The 19,406-nt window shown below is 43.0% G+C and overlaps 1 protein-coding gene across 1 annotated transcript in view; it reads right to left on the bottom strand.

Annotated features, from left to right (window-relative positions):
- Positions 1 to 1,199: 1,199 nt before the first annotated feature.
- The window catches only part of Nipal2 (NIPA like domain containing 2), an 87,124-nt gene continuing 68,917 nt past the window's right edge, over positions 1,200 to 19,406 (bottom strand). The window contains exons 7-11 of the mRNA XM_041637734.1: positions 11,740 to 11,875; positions 9,851 to 9,939; positions 6,534 to 6,597; positions 5,407 to 5,501; positions 1,200 to 3,876 (exon numbers count right to left, since the gene is read on the bottom strand). Coding sequence (XP_041493668.1) covers positions 3,764 to 3,876; positions 5,407 to 5,501; positions 6,534 to 6,597; positions 9,851 to 9,939; positions 11,740 to 11,875 — 497 coding nt within the window. The 3' untranslated portion in view covers positions 1,200 to 3,763. The remainder of the gene's footprint in view (positions 3,877 to 5,406; positions 5,502 to 6,533; positions 6,598 to 9,850; positions 9,940 to 11,739; positions 11,876 to 19,406) is intronic.

The raw sequence follows: 19,406 nt of genomic DNA, 5'->3' as shown, positions 1-19,406 counted from the left end.
GTCTTAATAACAAGCCACAGAGTGTGCACAAAGCAGTCTGCCGGGTGATGGTGGCGCACGCCTTTAATCCCAGCACTCGGGAGGCAGAGGCAGGCGGATCTCTGTAAGTTCGAGACCAGCCTGGTCTACAGAGCTAGTTCCAGGGTAGGCTCCAAAGCCACAGAGAAACCCTGTCTCGAAAAAGCAAAAAAAAAAAAAAAAAAAAAAAAAGCAGTCTGGATGCGAGCTGGGAAGGTTCATTTTTACTAACTGTGCTTATATCCCTCATATCTCCACTAAATTGGCATTCCAGGGGCGGGCTTTAAAATGGCCGAACACGTGCAGTCATGATTCCTGGATGTGCTGTGTGCCCAGAAAACAGAGAGCATGCAGACGTCCTCAGCTTCGTATTTCCAGCCATCGGAGTCACCATCACACCCGCTTTCTTTTAGCCAAACTCAGAGATTGTCACATTGTTCTTCAATAGCACTGGACTGCACACATCTATGAAATCTTCCTCTTCTTCTTTCTCCATTATAGAGCAGAAACTGCAGGGCTGCATGTGGGGCATGTGTAGGTGGTGACAGCGTGTGTGTGTGTGTGTGTGTGTGTATGTGTACGTTGTGTGGTGTGTGTGAGTTGTGTGTGTGTGGTGTGTGTGTGTGCATGAGTATGTGTGCGTGTGTGTGTGTATGTGTGTGATGTGTGTGCATGCGTGTGTGTATGTGTACGTGGTGTGTGTGCATGCGTGTGTGTATGGTGTATGTGTGTTTGTGGTGTGTGTGTGTGGTGTGTGTATATGTGTGTGTGTGCGTGCATGTATGCATGTGTGGTGTGTGTGGTGTGTGTGTGCATGCATGTGTGTATGTGTATGTGGTGTGTGTGCATGCGTGTGTGTATGTGTATGTGGTGTGTGTGCATGCGTGTGTGTGTGGTGTGTCTGAAGAATACATTGAGCCTGCTTGAAAATCTTTTGTTGTACAAGTTTTCAAGGACTTTTTGGTAATGAGGGCGTTATAGCATAGGGTAAGCAAGCATTTAAACTAAGTGATCAGATGGCAGAGGCCTCTGCACTAGTTGACTGCCCGAGAGCTAATTCCCAAAACGATTATCGGAGTGGTATGTAGGACTGGGGAATTCTTTCAGCATGTTTAGTTGTGCCCATAAAAGAACCACGGCTTTCCAAAGAGACAAAGTTGGACTCTGAGAATAAACTCATAACAAATCCATTTATTTCTTACACAAGCAAAAATGATCCTAATGTAAATACCAAGCATCTGATTTGTCACAAACCATGAAGTGTCAGGGTTTTTCTTTTTAGCTCTCCAGAGCTCAAGAAACAAGAAAAAAAAAAAAAAAAGTAGCATAGCAAAGGCAAAGGAGTCTGGACCAGGGCTTGGCAACACGGATTGGCTACTAATTACTTTTTGGTACTAACTACTGATGTACATCAATTCCCATTTGTTTACGTATTGTCTGTGGCTACATTTGTGCTTTGATGGAGTAGCTGAGCAGTGAGGGACAGATACCATATGGACAACACAAATCCCCGAATATTTACTTTTTAAGTCTTTGCTGAAAAAACCAGTCCTTGGTCTAGACAAATAGCCAGATGAGCCAAATGTTGGCCAGGGGTTCCCAGCCTACAATTTCAGAAAAGGGGGTGGGTTGGCCATGGTTGTCATCAGGCACTGAGCATGAAGAGAGAAAGAGAAACACCCTCTGAGCCAGTCAATTAAAACTTCTCCCCACCTTGGTTTGGCCCACCACAATTAGTAAAATCAGATCTGAATATAATATATCTAACCATGATTTCAAAAGCATTTCTGTATCACATAGATGAATTTCATCTCTCAAAACCTTAAATGCAAACGCTGGAGAGTACCAACACATTGTTGTTAAAGTTTGTGTCTGCAGAACTCTACAGTGCTCAAAACTGGGTGTTGTACTTATGAAATGTGGTCCTAGTTCAAGGAAAACTCTTTGGTTTAGCTGCTTCACAGTCTTTGAAACCAATGTCAAGATTTACTAGAAATCCATCATTTAAGGCACCAGATCCATAACTTAGCTGAGCTGCTTAGAGTCAACAAGCTATACTCATTCAGTAAAATATGTCGTTAATTTTACGACTGTTGCATCCAGATTGATGGGACACTTTTCACAGTGGCAGGAACTGTTAGTAAGGATTTGCAGTCAGGGATAGGCTTTGGGTTATTCTAGTTTGGTCAGAGTTCAGGTTATAATAAAGAAAACATTAAAAGACTAGAAACAGGATTAGCATCTCGTTATCTCCAAGTTTAGTGCCATGCACTAAGTCTTCAGCGACACTGGGTGGACGATTCAAGTGTCATGAAGGATGGGCCTTATTATTTGGTTACAATAAATGTGTACTCTTTTCTTATTGTTTGAATACTAGGTACAGCATAAATAATAAAAGTTACTACAGATTCTGCAGGCAAATGTATGTTAGTAGAACGCGCTGAGTGGCAGCAAGGGATTCACACGAGCCATGGGTCCTCTATAGGCTACATTCAATGGCCAGATTTGAGGAGCAGAAACCCAGTCCTCTGATCATGATTTTCCTTTTCTAGAAGAACTGGCAAAGCTTCAGAGGACTTGGGGGAATATTCCAAGAATGTAAATGCCATTTCGAGAATTGTATTGGAAGTTAAAGTATAGAAATCTACCAGATAAAGTATAAGACCTGCAACAATTTAAGGCGTATCATAAAGTTTTTTCTTCAGTTTCAATGTAAATATAATAGGATCATAAGGCTGGAGAAAATGCTACCATTCTAGAATTTTATTGAAAAAATATGATAGGATCATAAGGCTGGAGAAAATGCTACCATTCTAGAATTTTATTGAAAAAAATAAACATTGTGGCAAAATCTTTAACACTTTATAAATTTGTGTGTCACATTTAACAAAAAAACCATGGTAAAATATGTGCTGTTGGAATTTTAGTACATATGCCAGAGGTGTGACCACAGTTTTAGGTCTTAAATGTGTCCCCCCCCCTTTGTTTGTTTGTTTGTTTTTGTTTTTTGAGACAGGGTTTCTCTGTGTAGCCCTGGCTGTTCTGGAACTAGCTCTGTAGACCAGGCTGGCCTTGAACTCAGAGATGCACCTGCCTGTGTCTCCCCAGCCATCACTGCCCAGCATACAGTTTTTTTCAAAGCTAAAAAAAAAAAAGTCAGAAGCCAGGCCTTGGAGTTTTTAGTATATCTCATAACAGAATACCGCTTGTAGAGTCTGTTTCTAAACAAGGCTCTTCATTTTCAAAGGAGGATTTCAACAGAGTTGGTTTTCCACAAAGACAATTCGCCATCCTGACAGGGAAATGTCCACAGAAGAAGCCCGAGAGGACCACATCAAACCCTTCCTGAAAGACAGGTTGTGGCAGCAGAGGGTGTCTTGAAGCCAGCAAGCTGATCCCGCGAGCCACATGGAGGAGCGACCTACGCCTTTGATGGCCAGATCTTGAGTGCACATTTCCGTGTGGCATCTGCTCAAGCATCCAGGCTCGCATGAAGACACAGCTGGTTAGATGCTCGCTAGGGAGAGATGCAGGGCGTGGGGAGCACTTCGAGTTTCATTCCATAAAAGCATTAGACTGTTAGAGATTAGGAGGGCCCTGATTGTCCACAGTGGGGGGGGGGGGGGAGGCCTGAATCGAATGCGCGCACGTCAGCGTGAAATAGCTGCTGACACAAACTGAACATGTGCAATGTTTTAAAAAGGTGGTATCGAGTAACAGGCCAACAGCCATCCCTCTCGGCGCTTTAGGCTTCTTTCTTCTCTCCACTCTGGCTCTGTGTTGGGTTGCTTCCATCAGGCAAGGTTCCATAGGATGTGCCATTTGAATCTGGCTGTATTTTGTCCAACATTTGTTTCCCTGTGGAGATAATAATCATAAAAAGATCTTTTGAGCTCTTAAAAGATAAAAATGTCCTAATAATTTCTCTCCAGCTCTGGTCACATTTTATGTCTTTAAAAAACACACTATGTGGTTACTCTCTCAATGAAAAAGATAAAACGTCCAGGAAAGAGAGGCCCACAAAAATCTCATAGCCCTTGTCATGTGGTCACACACTTGTCCCTGTGACATCTGTACTGGGCATAGAAACAGGTTGGAACAATCAGGACAGCCGCATAATGCAGTCACTCCTCTCCAGACCTCTCTCTGCAGTCTTTCTCCCTTGTCTATACAGCAACCTAGGAAACACCAGGAGTTTGTCATTGCAGATCCGACACGTGAAGCTTTGTGACGTGGAAAACAGTTAACAAACAAACAAACACCCCTTTATTTTCCAGATTTCTTATTTCTTACAAAAAATCAGTTTTAAATGCGCTCTAATGAGCATTGCTGCTATAAATGTCAATTCTAACACTGAGTATTCTTGATTAGGAGTTTACACGGCAAAGAGGATACCAAACTCGCTTCCTTGGTCTTCGTTTCTCAATCTTATAGAAACTTTAGTGATTTTTTTCTTTTCTTTTTTTTCTCTTTTCTTTGCTTTATAGGCATGATAGACAGAATGGTGGAGAGAACTACCTCTACTATTGCGTGGAATCCTGTAGGTCACCCCAAATCCTTAGCAAAGCTAGGCGTGGGTGGGTGGCTAGGGCAGGAGGGTGGTGAGAATGGTTTTGCTCTGGCTTCTGCTCCTGTTGTGCACTGTATGCACACGGCGGGTTGTTTCGCAGTGGAAACAAGCATTGGGAAGATGGTACCCAGTGGTCCAGTCTGCATGAATGGTGAGGAGGGAGAGTGTTCACGTCCTGGTGACTGTGGTGGTCACTCTTGGCATCACAGGGAACAAGTTGCCTCAGTCTTCCTCAGGAATGATGTCCTTTAGCATCAGGACCATCAATCTTTGGATGGGTCTGTAGGTGTAAGGGATCTTCCATTCCCCATGTGTTGGGAGCAGTGAGACCCCAGATCCTGAATTTCTTGTAATCCCCTGATCTGAGTGCCTACAGCTGCTCTGAGCACGAGACCTTCAGGAGTTCCTGATGGCAGGAGAGTGGTTTCTGGTGGGTTTGGCTGGGGCGTGGCTATCTCTATATAATCTGCCTCTGAACACAATAAAGGGGGCATTCTTGGGGAATTCAAGGATGACCCGTGTCGCCACTCAATGCTCTTCTTGAGGTAAAAATTATGTGTTTATGTTAATATCCAAAATAGTGCCAACAGTGATTAATTTACAAGGGTAAACTTTCTGTATTTTAAAAAGACGGCATTTAATGGCTTGTGTATGTATGCATGCGTGCAGGTTAGAACACTGGTAAGAGTTGCTTATCAACTTCAACCATGTGACCCATGTGTCATCAGCTTGGTGGCGAGCATTTTTATCTACTGAATCATCTCAGGCCAAAGGATACTCTATTATAGAGAAAATACATACATATCTTTTTTGCTTACCAGGAATATTCCCAAAATCAATAAAAGACTGTTGTAGATGTTCGTTTTCTCTATTTCTTGTCACCAAAAATACACCAAGGAATGACAGAAAGCACCTGTAGGAACATGTTAGTAGAGAACACAGGAAGACGGAAACAGCCCATGGTATTAAATAGCTGTGCCCTAACGTGCACATGATGACATAAATTCCATGGGTTTTGTATATCCCATTTCTTCTGGTAAACTGCCTTGAACTTGTCTTGATTCTCACAGCCAGTAATAGTTATACCCAGAACCAAGACTTGGGCAGGTTCCAATGAATCTCTGCCCCAGGTTTTCACCATCTGGAGGCTAATTTGGGCTCTAAACCCTTTGGGTAGACACTAGGTCTCGTTTTTCTATCCATGCATGCCCAGACCCATTACTGGCATGCAACATGAGTGAAAAACAAGTTATTCTTTAATTTTCTAAGAAATCTCATTGTCCTTGGCCATAAGAGCAGTCATAGTTTCCAGACCCCAGAAGTTTGGCCGCGCCCAAATGTCTTATGAAATTGAATTTTCAAGATAGATGGTTTCCTATGTTGAAAATAGACTAGGCTCAAGTTTGCATAACAATGGCCATGCTGAATAGCAGATCAAGAGGCAGCCGAGCATTAATGGGGAGTGCTTGGAGCCGATGGAAGCAGCTATTATTGGCAACACATCATCGAGGCTTGGCTCTGTCTGCCAGCGATGTTAGCAGTAACATCCACCGAGTCTCTAGAAGGGGCCCAACTGGGTGCTTTATGATAGAAAGGGCAGCTACCAACCGGAAGCTGCTAAATCTCAGGCTAGAATCTACCAGCCTTGGCCATTTGCTTGGGTGATCCAACCTAAGGGCTCTGAGGGAGAGGTGGGCCTGACGAGAACGAAAAGGCAATGGAGTAACCACAGACACCCATGAATTTACCCCAATGTTTCAGGGCTCTCAAAGGGGGACACAAGCCACAAAGCCAAGGGAGGACACAAAGCCCCGCATAGAGTGTTAAGTTGAAAAATATGTTTCTCATAGTATGTTCCAACTTTCTATACTTCAGGTACGATGCCAAAAATCCTATACAAAATTAATAGAACTTCACATGCCTGACCTCTGAGACTTTTACTCACCCAAAAAGATATATAAATACAGTAAGAAAAGCAGCACCAAGGAATTCCTTGTAAAATACGATGCCTGTATAAGAAGAGGACAGAGTTAATTTCAGGGTAGGGGCATTTACGATAGCAGCACATAATTTTTTTTAAAAAATGTATAATATACATTTTCTATATGTGGTTTCCCTTAAAATGCACATTCAGAATTTTATTTTCGAAGACTCTGTGTGATAGTCTTATATTTTAAGCAGAAATTTCATTTTTGCCTATATATGCACGCTTAGTCATATATGTGCACATGCCAAAAGTCAGAGCACAACATGTGTCATTTCTCATGAAACATACAGACACTATGTTTTTAGAGGCAGGGTCTCTCACCCACCTGGAGCTTATCAATGTGGCTTGGCTGGCTAGTTAGTTCAGACTCTCGGGTCACAGATACAACTTTGTCTGTCCGTCCTTCCTTCTGTCCTTCCTTCCTTCCGCCCTTGTTTTCCTTCCTTCCTTCCTTCCTTCCTTCCTTCCTTTCTTCCTTCCATCCTTCCATCCTTGTTTTCCTTCCTTCCTTCTTTCCTTTTCTATTCTTCCTTTCATTTCCTTCCTCCCTTTCTCTCTCTTTCTCTCTTTCTTTCTTCCCCTTAATGTGGGTTTGCTCTGGGGCTTGAACTCACGCATGTGTGGAAAGCCCTGTACTGAGATGTTTTCCCAGCACTGTAAAGAGAAATATCTTATATTTTCCACCCTATGTTTTTCATCAGGAGTCAGTGAACCTACCCTGAGAACCGGGTGGATCCTGAGGCCACTGGCATCAGGCTGCAACCACGGACCCCTTTGGCTACATCTTACGTTCTATAAATCTGGCCAGATGCCCATGAGCACTAGAGGGATCTCTGGCAACTGGGTGTTGCCCTAGCTCCATTTTTCTCCATGGAACTCCCTACCATATCCTTCCTCTGGTTCCCCCTGTAGGCCATGGGGAGAAAAAGCGTGTATCGTCTGCTTTAATGAACTCTCCTCTCCCAGCAAGTCTCAATGATTTCTTCATTTAAGGCCCCAAAGACTTTGTAGAGCTTTTATTGAATAGGAAATCTTTCACTCATGGATCATCTGAAAGTAGCTGTGTGTGGGTGTTAGTTTTGCTGGTTGGGCAGAGAATATTTAGTGTCTTTTGGAAGGTACCACTGTAGGTGCTGGAGACACCACGGTGAGCAGAGCGAACCCTGCCCTTTCAGTCTCGGTTTCTCCTCGTCACCTAAAGAACAAGCCACACCCACTCCTGCATAATATTCCCACGTGGATGAGCACTTCCTGTTCTGTGTCGTACCGTTCTTCAATCGTTTCCCCAAGGGCAGCAAGCGGTACCTGCTTGCCCACTCTTGAGCACAGTGGGGATGAGCTTGTTGGTGCACACCCTCCCCAGTGTTTTGAGATTTTCATGTCATCAGAATGGGTTTCCAGAAATGGGATTTCTGTTTTAGAGAGTAAAGACTTATTTTTTTTTAAATTTTAAAACTATATTAAAATTGTAACATTTACCATCTTAACAGCTTTTATGTATAAAGTTCGGTGGTGTTAAATGTATTGACATTGCTGCACACACAAGTCTGACAACAGCTTCCTTCTGAAAACCTGAAACCGTATTCTGGTCAAACATTTCCTCTGCCCTTCTCTGGTAACTACCGTGTTTCTTCCCATTTCTGTGAATCAGACTCAAGTACGTGAGCTCACTATTTTATTTGCTTTCTGACATTGACTTGATTCTCTTCATCACGTCCTCGTGTTTCGTCAGCTTTGGAGCAGGTGGCAGGACTCCTTCCTGTGTAAGGGGGACAGTATTCTATTGTAGGCACTCATCATACATTTCTGTCCATCGTCTGTCAATGGGCACTGGGATTGTTTTCGTCTTTTGGCTACTATGGTAAATGCCACAAATTTGTGTTCATTTTTGGGGGGCATACACAAGAGTAGAATTGCTGGATTGTGAAATAATTTAAAAAATTTGATTAACTGCATCCTGTTTTCCATAATGGCCATACAATTTCATATTTCCACTCGCCAACAGTACAGGAGTTAATATTCTAATGTCGTTTTACCTTTCCGCCATCCCTCTGTTGTTTGGGGGAGTGGCCACTGTAAAGCTTTACTGTCATTCCACACGCAACATCAGATGAACTGTTATCATTTCCAGAAAGTTCCAACACTCCTTATCCATCAATTGCCCAATGTCCTGCACATTAAATCCAGCTCTATTGACTGAAAAGCCTTTGCTCAGGGAACTACATTGTTTTTACATCTTCTGTATATTGATTACTAGGGTGTATGTCATGCCTACACTTCTTTTTGCTTTATTTTAATTTTCTGATAATTCTAGGGTATACCAACACTCAATCATTTCTCACTTTCAGCAGAAAGCACTAGACACTAAAAACGATGGATACCTTGGGATATAATCTTTTCTGTTATATTTCTTCGAGGTTCGATTTCCTTGGGAAACAGAAGGCTGTATGAATAACTTCAAGAACCTACCAACTGGGCTGGGCCTGGCGGCACACATCTGTGATGCCAGCACTCAGGATGCAGAGGTGGAAGGACCATGAGTTAGAGGCCAGCCTATGCTACAAAGCTATATAGCAACCTGATGAGGAAACAGCGAATACATCAATGAGCTTGAGCTTACTGATTTTGAGCCAGGGCCCATCATTATGCATTTATAGGTGATTTACTGGAATCTATTGTATTTCGGTTTGGACCAAGTTTTAACTTTGTACTTTTTAGCATTATTATTTATGCAATATAAAAGTATCTATTAAGATACAGAGCTGTAAGAGAGGAAATAGCAAATGTGGGAGTTTGTCAGCCCTTCCGTGCAACGGTGAATTAGGTCAGGAGCCCCATTCTCTCATTAAGGTGATGAGGACGCAAGGATGATGAGCTCAAGGAAATGGGGGTGTTTGGCCCGCAGGGAAAACTCGAGAGTATTTTTTCCGCCACTTTGATTCACAGGCGCTGCAAGCAGAAGACTGAGACAGTACAGCAAAGGCAAGAGTCTTGAATTCATAAGGAAACTAATTTGAGCTCCAGTGTAGGGAGACATTTTCTAGTTATTAGAACTCTCGAGTTAATGAGAGTCATCAAAACAGGACTGAGCTGCCTCAGGAAGCAGAGTGCACTGGGGAGCATTCTCACAGAGGAGAGGACCACGGAGGAAATTAGATACTGGCTGGAGGCCGGGGACATGGGCTCCCAAGGCTGCCTCATTTCTCCTTGGAGTCTGAGAGAGTCTTGTGCTTGTGGTGGGGTGGTTTCACCTGCCATGGGAAACCAGGACTCACCTGCAATGATGGCGCTGGTTGTGAAGAAAACATGGTTGACTGGGACCACTGTGGTTGTTGTGTAGAGTTTTGTGGCTTGGTTCAGGAACCTGTAGAAGATGTAATCACTGAAACGCCAGTCCAGCAGCGCTCAGCAATATGCTAACAATAACTTCAAGAAATGTATGTTCTGTAGCTCAACTACAAAGGGAAAGGAAGTGCAGAGGAAGGGCACTTCCAATCAGCGGCCGTAGCTTAGATGCATCTGATGTATGAGATCAGATGTCAGGTTTTATGGTCTGTTTAAACCAACAACAGTAACAATGAAAAGCAATTAATCATATTCCGAGGCCACAGAAGTTTGAGTTGGAAGTGATTCAAGCTGCTGGACCAGTATCACACTGGGGTTGATTCATTAGGATAGACCTTAGAATCTGCTAAATATCATATGTGGGAAACATATAGCTATCCACTGACATGCCACGTGCCAAGAAAGCAGACGGAGAAGCAAAGGAATGTTTAATGTTTCAAAAGCAACGTTTGGTGCTCCAGCTGCAGAACACATGTGGGAGCTGAGCTTCTGCTCCAGCCACTGCCACCAGGAACGCAAGTTCCCACATTGGCCGTGCTGCTCAGGTGGCCATGAAGCCATGCCTTGCAAGGGCATCACCTGGGAGGTTCCGGGAAGCACGGCTGTTAGGTCGGGAGAGTGATTTGCTCGTTTTCCAGCAAGGGACAACAGATGTCAAGAATAACTGGAAAAAAAGGGGTTTGTGGGTAAAGCTAGTATGTGTGTGTGTGTGTGTGTGTGTGTGTGTGTGTGTGTGCACATATGTGAATATACTCGTACAAACAAACCTCCTCGGGTAATTTTAACAGGCATCAAGGTGGAAGACTACATTTTTACACTGTGAAATAAGGTGGACTGGAGGCAGCCTTCTCTCAGCTGTGTTTGCCTCTAAATTTCCGAGGGGAGGTATCAAGGAATGACACTGATCACTAAGTCCCCACAGGGTCTGTAGCAGTACCAGTTACCTCAGAAGAAAGAAGTGGAGAGATAGCAATATTAACATAATAAACACACCCAGTCTTAGGAAGTGGACTTCTCCTGTCTCTCTCCTGACACAGGCCCAGGACCTACTTACAACCCACAGGACAGACTGCTGCCATCTGCAGAACAAGCCCCTCCTTCCATCAGCAGTTTGAGATCTGGTTTCCTTCTGGGCACTGGGAGATGCTTCTGCACAGTGTTTTGGGGTGAACTCTCAGCCCGGCAGGCAGAGGTATAATCACAACAGGAAAAGTGGGGAGGGTGATTAAAGCAGATGGAAGAGCGGGGGACAGGAATTAAAACTGTTCCATGTCACCAGTACTGGGACCCAAGAGAAACACGAAACATTCATTCCTAAATCCCATGGGGATGGAGGAAATTCTGGCCGAAGATGCAAAGTTCTGGGGAAAGGGTTTTCCTCCGGGCCAAACGTCTGGTTTTGTCCATCTCTGGGCAATTAACGAGCGTGAGCTAAGAGACGGAGGTGAAGGGTTCATGTATTTCCTATATTTAGAATGAGACCCTGGATGTGGACCTGCCCCTTTGATTTATTGCTAATGACAACCTGTGTACGGTCGGTATTAATTACAAGCAGAAGAGCATCAGGGAAGCATCAGGCGCACTCAGCTGGATCGCGGCCCTCACTTTAGAATGTGCAAGCCGCGGAGGCAGCTCAGTACAAAGTAATCACTGGTGGAAGAAGAAAGCGAGGCATGCCAGGCCGGAGGCTGGCTGTGGATAAACTGGAGGTCCTGTCTCTTGGGAGACCGCCGTATTTCATTTTAATTATCAGCTAAGCCAGTGCATGGAGAAGCGCAGGAACGCGGAGAGGTTGTTGAGTTTGTAGGCGCTGACTTACTTGACTTGGAAAACACAAGAGGCTATCATGATGACAAGCATGATATAGAAGATGGCGTAAGTCAGCTGCATTTTCCCCGTCACAGAAAGAGTGATCATGCCCGAGACGGCTTTCACTGAAATCACAGTCAATGAGGCTGGAAGACAAAAACACAAATAAAACACGTATCTGAGACACACGTACAGGTACACGTCTTAAGTGTCCTTGTTGGAGCGGTGAACGTGCCAACGATGGTTTCAGGATGATGTTTGGAAGGGTGTGTGGCGGGGTGGACACATGCAGGACTCTGCGGTGCACACTGCTGTGTCTGTCATGGGACGGGGCCATCTACTTCTGCAGTAAGGTGCTCACTTTCCAGCCCCGATGGGAGACAGCCATGGAGATGACAGGAAGCATTAACGGATGTGAAAGGCGAAAGCCGTGAAGGGAAGCAGCAGGTCAGGGTACCAGTGCAGCCGTCAAGGGGAAATGTCAAACTGTGTGGAGAGATCAAAGCTGAAGAGGCGAGAAGAAGCAAAAGCCGCTCACTGAGCAGCCTGAGTTTCCTGAGGGTTTGTTAGTGGAGGCCCTGAACGTTCTGACAAGAACAATAAGGAGAACCAGGACCAGAACCAAGTACTCATTTCTCAGACTAACCCATAAATGTGACGTTTACATAAGGAGCATCTTCTGATTCTCTGCACCAAGGAGGAGACTCTGGGGGGGGGGGGAGGGGGAGGAGGACAGACTTCTCATAGGTTCCAGAGACCAATTAAGGAAAACAGGCTACAAAATGGATTGCCAACACAGTGTATATTTTCTTCTCACGTTTCTATAGAATCCAGAGCATTTTATCTGTCCCAGATCCTTTGAACAATTCATACTTTAGCTGAAACCCACAGAAAATTCTCCAGCAGGGGGTGAGGAGATGGCTCAGTGGGTAAAGTGCAAACACAGGACCTGAGCTGGACTCCCCAGAACAAATGTCAGTATTGTGGCTGTGCGCATCTGTAACCACACTGCCAGGGTTGGGGTAGACGCAGAGACAGTGGAGCCTGGGAGCTTTCTGACCAGCCAGCCTGGCTGAAACAGTGAGATTCTGTCTTAAAAAGGTGGAAAAGCAACCGAGAAAGATTTTTTTTTCAGTCACTTTCACGCTGTCACACATGTCCAGAGGAGCAAGGCACGCATGCACAGATACATCACATGTAAAAAAGAAAATTCACAAATAATTTTTACATGAAATCAAGTAATTACAAGCCAAAGGCATATGAAAGAGAAGCAATACTGTATTACTATTGATCTACATGGTCACAATGTATGAGAATGTTTTCCTTTTTAGCTTTTAAAAAGATCATATAAAACATATAAAGCATATGTTTAAAGTAGGTAACAACCCTCCATAATTTCATCTTCCAAAATCTGAAGACTCGCTATAATTTGAAGAGTACTAGGGAATACTTCCAAGCTAAGCATTTTCATTCAATTAAAAGTCATAATTATCAGAGATTAGGAGACAGATTCTAAAATGAATCCCCAATCCGAGCCAGGAGGTCTTATACCCTGGATGCAACTCCATCTCCATTCAGAATTGATTATATTTTGGAAGTATGAATAACTGTTATCTTTGTAACTTTTTATGTAATTTCTAGGTTGGTACCAAGCACTACAAATTACATGTTTTCGCTATTTTGGGAGGGCTGGTGAGAATAGGTTGAAATTAAAAATTGTGACAGGGTATCAGTGTAACGTACATTAGAGACCTAGGCGTGCAAGGAAAGAGGATGGAAACGTCATGACAATACCATCAGTTGTGTCTGTAGTACTGGGAGTATGATATTAACTTAAATTAAAGAGGATGGAAACGTCATGACGATACATCAGTTGTGATCTGTAATACTGGGAGTATGATATTAACTTAAATTAAAGAGGATGGAAACGTCATGACGACACCATCAGTTGTGTCTGTAATACTGGGAGTATGATATTAACTTAAATTAAAGTATCTATAAAAGAGGATGGAAACATCATGATGACATCATCAGTTGTGATCTATAATACTGGGAGTATGATATTAACTTAAGTTAAAGTATCTATAAAAGCATCCATGATCATTTAAAATTTAGAAAAATGTGGAAAAGCTTTGAAAGAAAAATAAAAATCAAAAGCCACGCTTTCAATCCCAGCACTCTGGAGGCAGAGGCAGGCAGATCTCTGTGAGTTTGAAGCCAGCCTTATCTACAGAGTGAGTTCCAGGACAGCCAAGGATACACAGAGAAAGTCTGTCTTAAAAAAAAAAAAACCCAAATCAATTGTCATCTTTTATAATTTACTTTTTTATTTTAATGTTCATTGGTGTTTTGCCTGGATATTTGTCTGTGTGAGGGTGTCAGAATCCCTGGAACAGGAGTTACAGACAGGTGTGAGCTGCCCTATGGGTGCTGAGAATTGAACCTGGGTCCTCTGGAAGGGCAGCCATACTCTTAACTGCTAAAATATCTCTCTAGCCCTCAACCATCATCTCAGGACTCATCCTCAAGACATTTCTAACATTTGGGCACACCGTTATTTTCCTTTCTCCAAGAAAGAATGGCTCACAGCCTGAGACTCAGACAGTTCTCTATGTAGGAACGATTTCCCACCACCATTAAGTATTTTCCATGCCATGAAGTATTCTAAAGACTTTTATCGGCTGTCAAGAATGCCTTTGTATGAGGTGCATAATTTATTTTGACAATTTCCTATTTTTGGATATTTAGACTACATCCTTTATTTCTCTTTCATTAAAATGAGGCTGCAGTGACTTTTCCTGAACACAGATCTGTCCTTCACTCTGCCTATTTCTGTGGAAAACCACCTGGAGGGAATCACCGTTGACAGCTGTTGTGTGAGGATTCTGACACGAGTCTCACAGACAGCCTCGGAGGACGGAGTCACGCTGTCACATGGTGTCAGTCTTCATGACACACGTTTCATTGTTGCCTTTCTACTTCTATTTTCTTAATTGTCAACCGTAAACACATACTCCTGTCATTGCTACAACACATTCTCCAGCTCCCTGCTCATCCCTCATTTGATGTCTGTCTCTCTTTGTTTAACAGTCTTTATCCCTTTCTAAGGATTCCTGGGTGACTAGATATTAGATTAACCTCTCCTAATCGAAGCCTTCAGTATTTGAGTTGTGCTTTGACAACTGGAGTGTGCTAAAAATAGGGTGATCTTTCTGGATCCTCCAGCATTCTGACCCTTGGGAGGACGGTGCACAGAGGCTTCAGATTTTTTTTTTTTAAGGAAGGAGGTCACAGATTGTCATTAACAAAACTCACACGTTGCACAACAGAACTCAAAACCTAAACCATGTCAAAACAACAAAAAGCCCACTAGATATATCCTGAGATTTCATTTGCATTCAAAAATTTCTAGGAAAATACAATTTAAATGCTGTCAACACACACATACACAAATGGTCAATATTTGGGCTGATGGATATATTAACTATGGGTGTGATCGTTACAATAGTGTTCATAAACCATAATGCTCCTTTACCCCATAAATTTATATGGCTATACAATGCCAATTTATAATTATTAAGGTACCTAAAATTAGGGGCATTTGAGGGGTAGGATGGAAACCTAGTACAGTAAAAGCTTCCTAAAATAAGTACATGTAAAGATGACCTAAATGAAATTATCAAATAATGGGGGAGACAGAGCCCCAACTGCCCATCTCTTGTCATCAAATGAAGCTTCCAGTCTTGGGATTGGGTTACACCTAGTTGAGTTGTTGGCCAAAGGGGTCCCATAGGAATCCCTGAAGAACAGCTTCTCCATGTTCAACGCGTTGTGTAGGTGTTGTCTTCAGCAATGTCACTTGTGGAGAGAAACCTGTAGCCTTGGTAACAGCCTGTACAGAGCTGTCACCCCTACATGCTAGCTTCGTTGGCACAGGGACTCTGCATATTACCAAAAGAAACGTAAACACCAAGCCAGCCACAGACCCTCTGATCTAGTATGATGGTCCTGCCGGCAAGGTATGGTAGGGTGATGGTAACCAACCAATCAACAACAGCGTGAGTAACCAGCTGATATCTGATTTGACTTGAGGCCCACTCCACAAGATGGAATCCGTACCCAACACTGCTTGGGTGACTGAGCCTGAGGAGAGATAGTTTGGGGTCACAAGGGTAAAACCAAATGCTACTGGTCTAAAATAAAAGTAGCAACAAAATGACTCCTAATGACATTCTGCTCTACTCATAGATCAGTGCCTTGCTCAGCCAACATCAGAGAAGCTTCCTCCTGCAGCAGACAGAACAAATACAGAGACCCAGAGCCAGACATTATGCCAAGAGAAAGAGACCTAGGAACACTAAGCCCTAAATGGATGTCTCCACCAAATCCCTCCCCTCAGGGCTCAGAGAACCCTGTATAAGAGGAGGCAGGAAGAGAGTGAGAGCCAGAGGGGATGGGGGACAATCGACATGATCACACACAGCACGTTAGAACTCACAGAGACTGAGGCAACGCCCACAGGATCTACACAAGGTCGGCACCAGGTCCTCTGCATATAAGCTTTCCAGTTTAGTGTCCTATGGGATTCCAGAATGACTGAGTGTCGCTTTCTTGTGCCTTCACCGGGCTCCTTTCCCTTCTGCTTGTTTTGTCCAATTCTGATGTGTTAGTTTTGTATTTGTTTATTAAATTTTACTTTATTATATCTTATTGTATTATTATCTCTTAGAATCATGTTTGTTTTCTAATAAGAGACAGAAAGGGAGATGATTCAGATGGAAAGGGAGGTGGGGAGGAACTGGGAGGCATAGAGGGAGGGGAAACTGCAGTCAGGATATATTGTGTTAAAAAATCTATTTTCACTGAAAGGAAAAAACATTAAAAGTGTGTGTGTGTGTGTGTGTGTGTGTGTGTGTAAAGAAATGATGTCATAAGATATAGGCAAGACAGCTACTCATTGGAAGCCCCTTTGTTTCCCTTCTCTTCTTTTCCCCTCCCTCTCTCCTTTTCTTTCCTCCTTTTTTCCTTAAATATTTTTTTTGAGATAGAGTCTTGTGTAGCTCATATTTGACCTCAAGCTCAAGTATGTAGCTGAATCTGGCCTTGAACTCCTGATTCTTCTGCATGCATATCTAAAGGATTGCAGATGTTTTGATCTGCCCACACAATCCACTCCCTCTCACCTGCCTCCAATTTGCCTTGTGTGTGCTTTCTTGTTTATTTTTATTTTAATTTTATGAGTGTGGGTATTTTGTCTGCATGCATGTCTGTGTCCCACTTGCATGTCTGATGCCTGCAAAAGCCAGAAGACGGCATCCCATCCCCTGAAAATGGAGTTACAGATGGTTGTAAGCCACCATGTGGGTGCTGGGACTCAAGCCCAGGTCCTCTGGAAGAGCAGCCGATGCTCCTAACCACTGAGTCATCTCTGCAGCCGTTCGTGTGTGCTTCTGACATGTGCAGGAAAGCACACTGTGTGCTGCGTTTCCATTTCATACAACACAACACGTTTTTCAAATTTCCCCATGGCTTTTATAACTCCTTTTTCTTGTAAAAGTCACTAGTGACTAGCAATAATTTCCTATGACCACGGCATTAATCAATTGTAGGTTTTAATATTAAGTATTTTCACCATGATCTTGAATCTATGTGCTGCAATTAAACCTGTGTTCGCAGTTTGTGGGATTGCAGTTGGAGCACTGTTAATGCTTCCAGGATTTTATAAGTATCTAGTTTTGTGATTATTTTCTGTTTTTATTTCACTGTGAATGTGATTTGTCCTGTTTCAGCTTTCTGGAATGGATCAAGGACCTTTTGGTAGCCCATTATAAAGTCTGCATTTGTAAATAGCATAGCACACGAAACGAGGGCCACTCTGTTTTCAGGAGAGAGCGTCCAGTAGTAGATGGTCCAGTTCAACACTAAGTATTCAAATCTTCTACTTCAAAGCATTTGTCTGTCCCTTTATCTTCCATGAGCAGAGAGAAGTCTCCTACGCCTCTGACCATTCTATAAGTGTGCCTTTCTGAGATTTTTTCCATTGCACGTTCAACATGATGCACCTCTGGACTAGACTCTTCTTCCTCCTCCCCACCCCTCTTCCTCCTCTTCCTTCTTTTTCTTCTACACAGGGTCTCACTATGGAGTCTCAGCTGGTTTTGAACTTATGATACACACCAAACTTGCTTCAAATCCTCTAGCCTCCCAAGTGCTAGGATTAAAGGTGGCGTCCCCGCGCCCAGCTAGACTAGACTCTTATCAGAACGCTTCTGCTCGTCACATTTAATGTCCTCTGCCTGATTTTTAACTTAGCAAAACAAGACACCTGCTTTCTTCTACTTCAGGCATATGTTACACAGTTCTAAACAAGGTATGTATGTTTATACGCTCATTTCACACCTAGCAAGGCTGATCAGACAGGGAGCTGGTCCCGAAGGAGGTTCTTGCTCTAGTACTGAGTGCTAATCATGGCAGGTGTAGAGACCTGAGAAGGAGGGTCTTGGGAAGGACTCATTCTAGAAGATAGCAGGTATTGTGTGGCTATTTCAGTAATCCGCACAGAGCTGTTCCCAGGCGCACGGACTGAATCCAATTCAGAACCATTTTGAAAATTACTCTGAGAGTTTCTCTGAAGTCCAATTTGAAAATCTTCCTTTTGAAAAACTGGTTTCATCTACATTTATGTTCACAACCTGACCTTAATTCTGTTATGTTCCTATTTCAACGTCTCTTTTATTTTCATTCTTTTTCTATAAGGTGTATGTTTTCTCTTTTCTTATTTACTTCTGAAAACAACTCAAAGTTCCCTCTGTTTCCTTGATCTCTAAAACACCTGCAGATGGTGTTTTGTGTAGGGTATATTTGTTTCTAAAAGTGTTATAAATACAAATCCTCTGATGCAGAGAAGAGGATTAACTGATAAGGTGGAGAGATGAGGGCCCAGCATCTCGTTAGTGGGGTGAGGTACACCTGCCCCAGCATGGTAGCGAGGTGAGGGCCCAGCATCTCGTTAGTGGGGTGAGGTACACCTGCCCCAGTGAGGCCCGTACAGCCCATCAAGTTTGATCCATCTTATGACAAAGAAGGAAGAGTTTTAAATAAAGTATTAAGAGGAAATTACTCAAAATGGGCTGTGAGTGATCTTTGTGTTGGCATATAAGTATATGAGAAAGATCAGGAGAGATAGGAGATGAAAGGGAGAAAAAAGTACAGAAAATACAGTTGTTATCTAAGTATTAGGTTCCAAACTTTTCCAGGAGCCACTGGGACAAGAAGTAAATGAAGAATGAAAGAAATATAATATTTAAGAAAATCATGCTATTCATGCTTATGTTTCATATTAACTATAGTTAAAAATATAAACAGGACAGACTTGTTAAGCAAGTTCTGTGCCAAATTGAGTCCCTTTGTTTCTTCCTTTTTTTTTTTTTTTTCCTAGACAGGGTTTCTTTGTAGCTTTGGAGCCTGTCCTGGAACTAGCTCTTGTAGATCAGGCTGGCTGGAACTCACAGAGATCCACCTGCCTCTGTCTCCCAAGTGCTGGGATTAAAGGCGTGCGCCACCACCGCCTGGCTGGTTTCTTCCTTTTAATATTTTCAATGATCCTCTTAAAAATCTTCAGCTTTTCAGGGAGGAAAACATTACCAACAGATGAAAAACTTAAGTATATTTTAAAAA

This window comes from Microtus oregoni, unplaced genomic scaffold (assembly GCF_018167655.1).
Source record: "Microtus oregoni isolate MIOR12 unplaced genomic scaffold, Mior012 000053F_ref0000044, whole genome shotgun sequence".
NCBI classification, from domain to species: domain Eukaryota; kingdom Metazoa; phylum Chordata; class Mammalia; order Rodentia; family Cricetidae; genus Microtus; species Microtus oregoni.
Note: the sequence above shows the minus strand (reverse complement) of the source record. Positions and strands in the feature narration are given on the sequence as shown.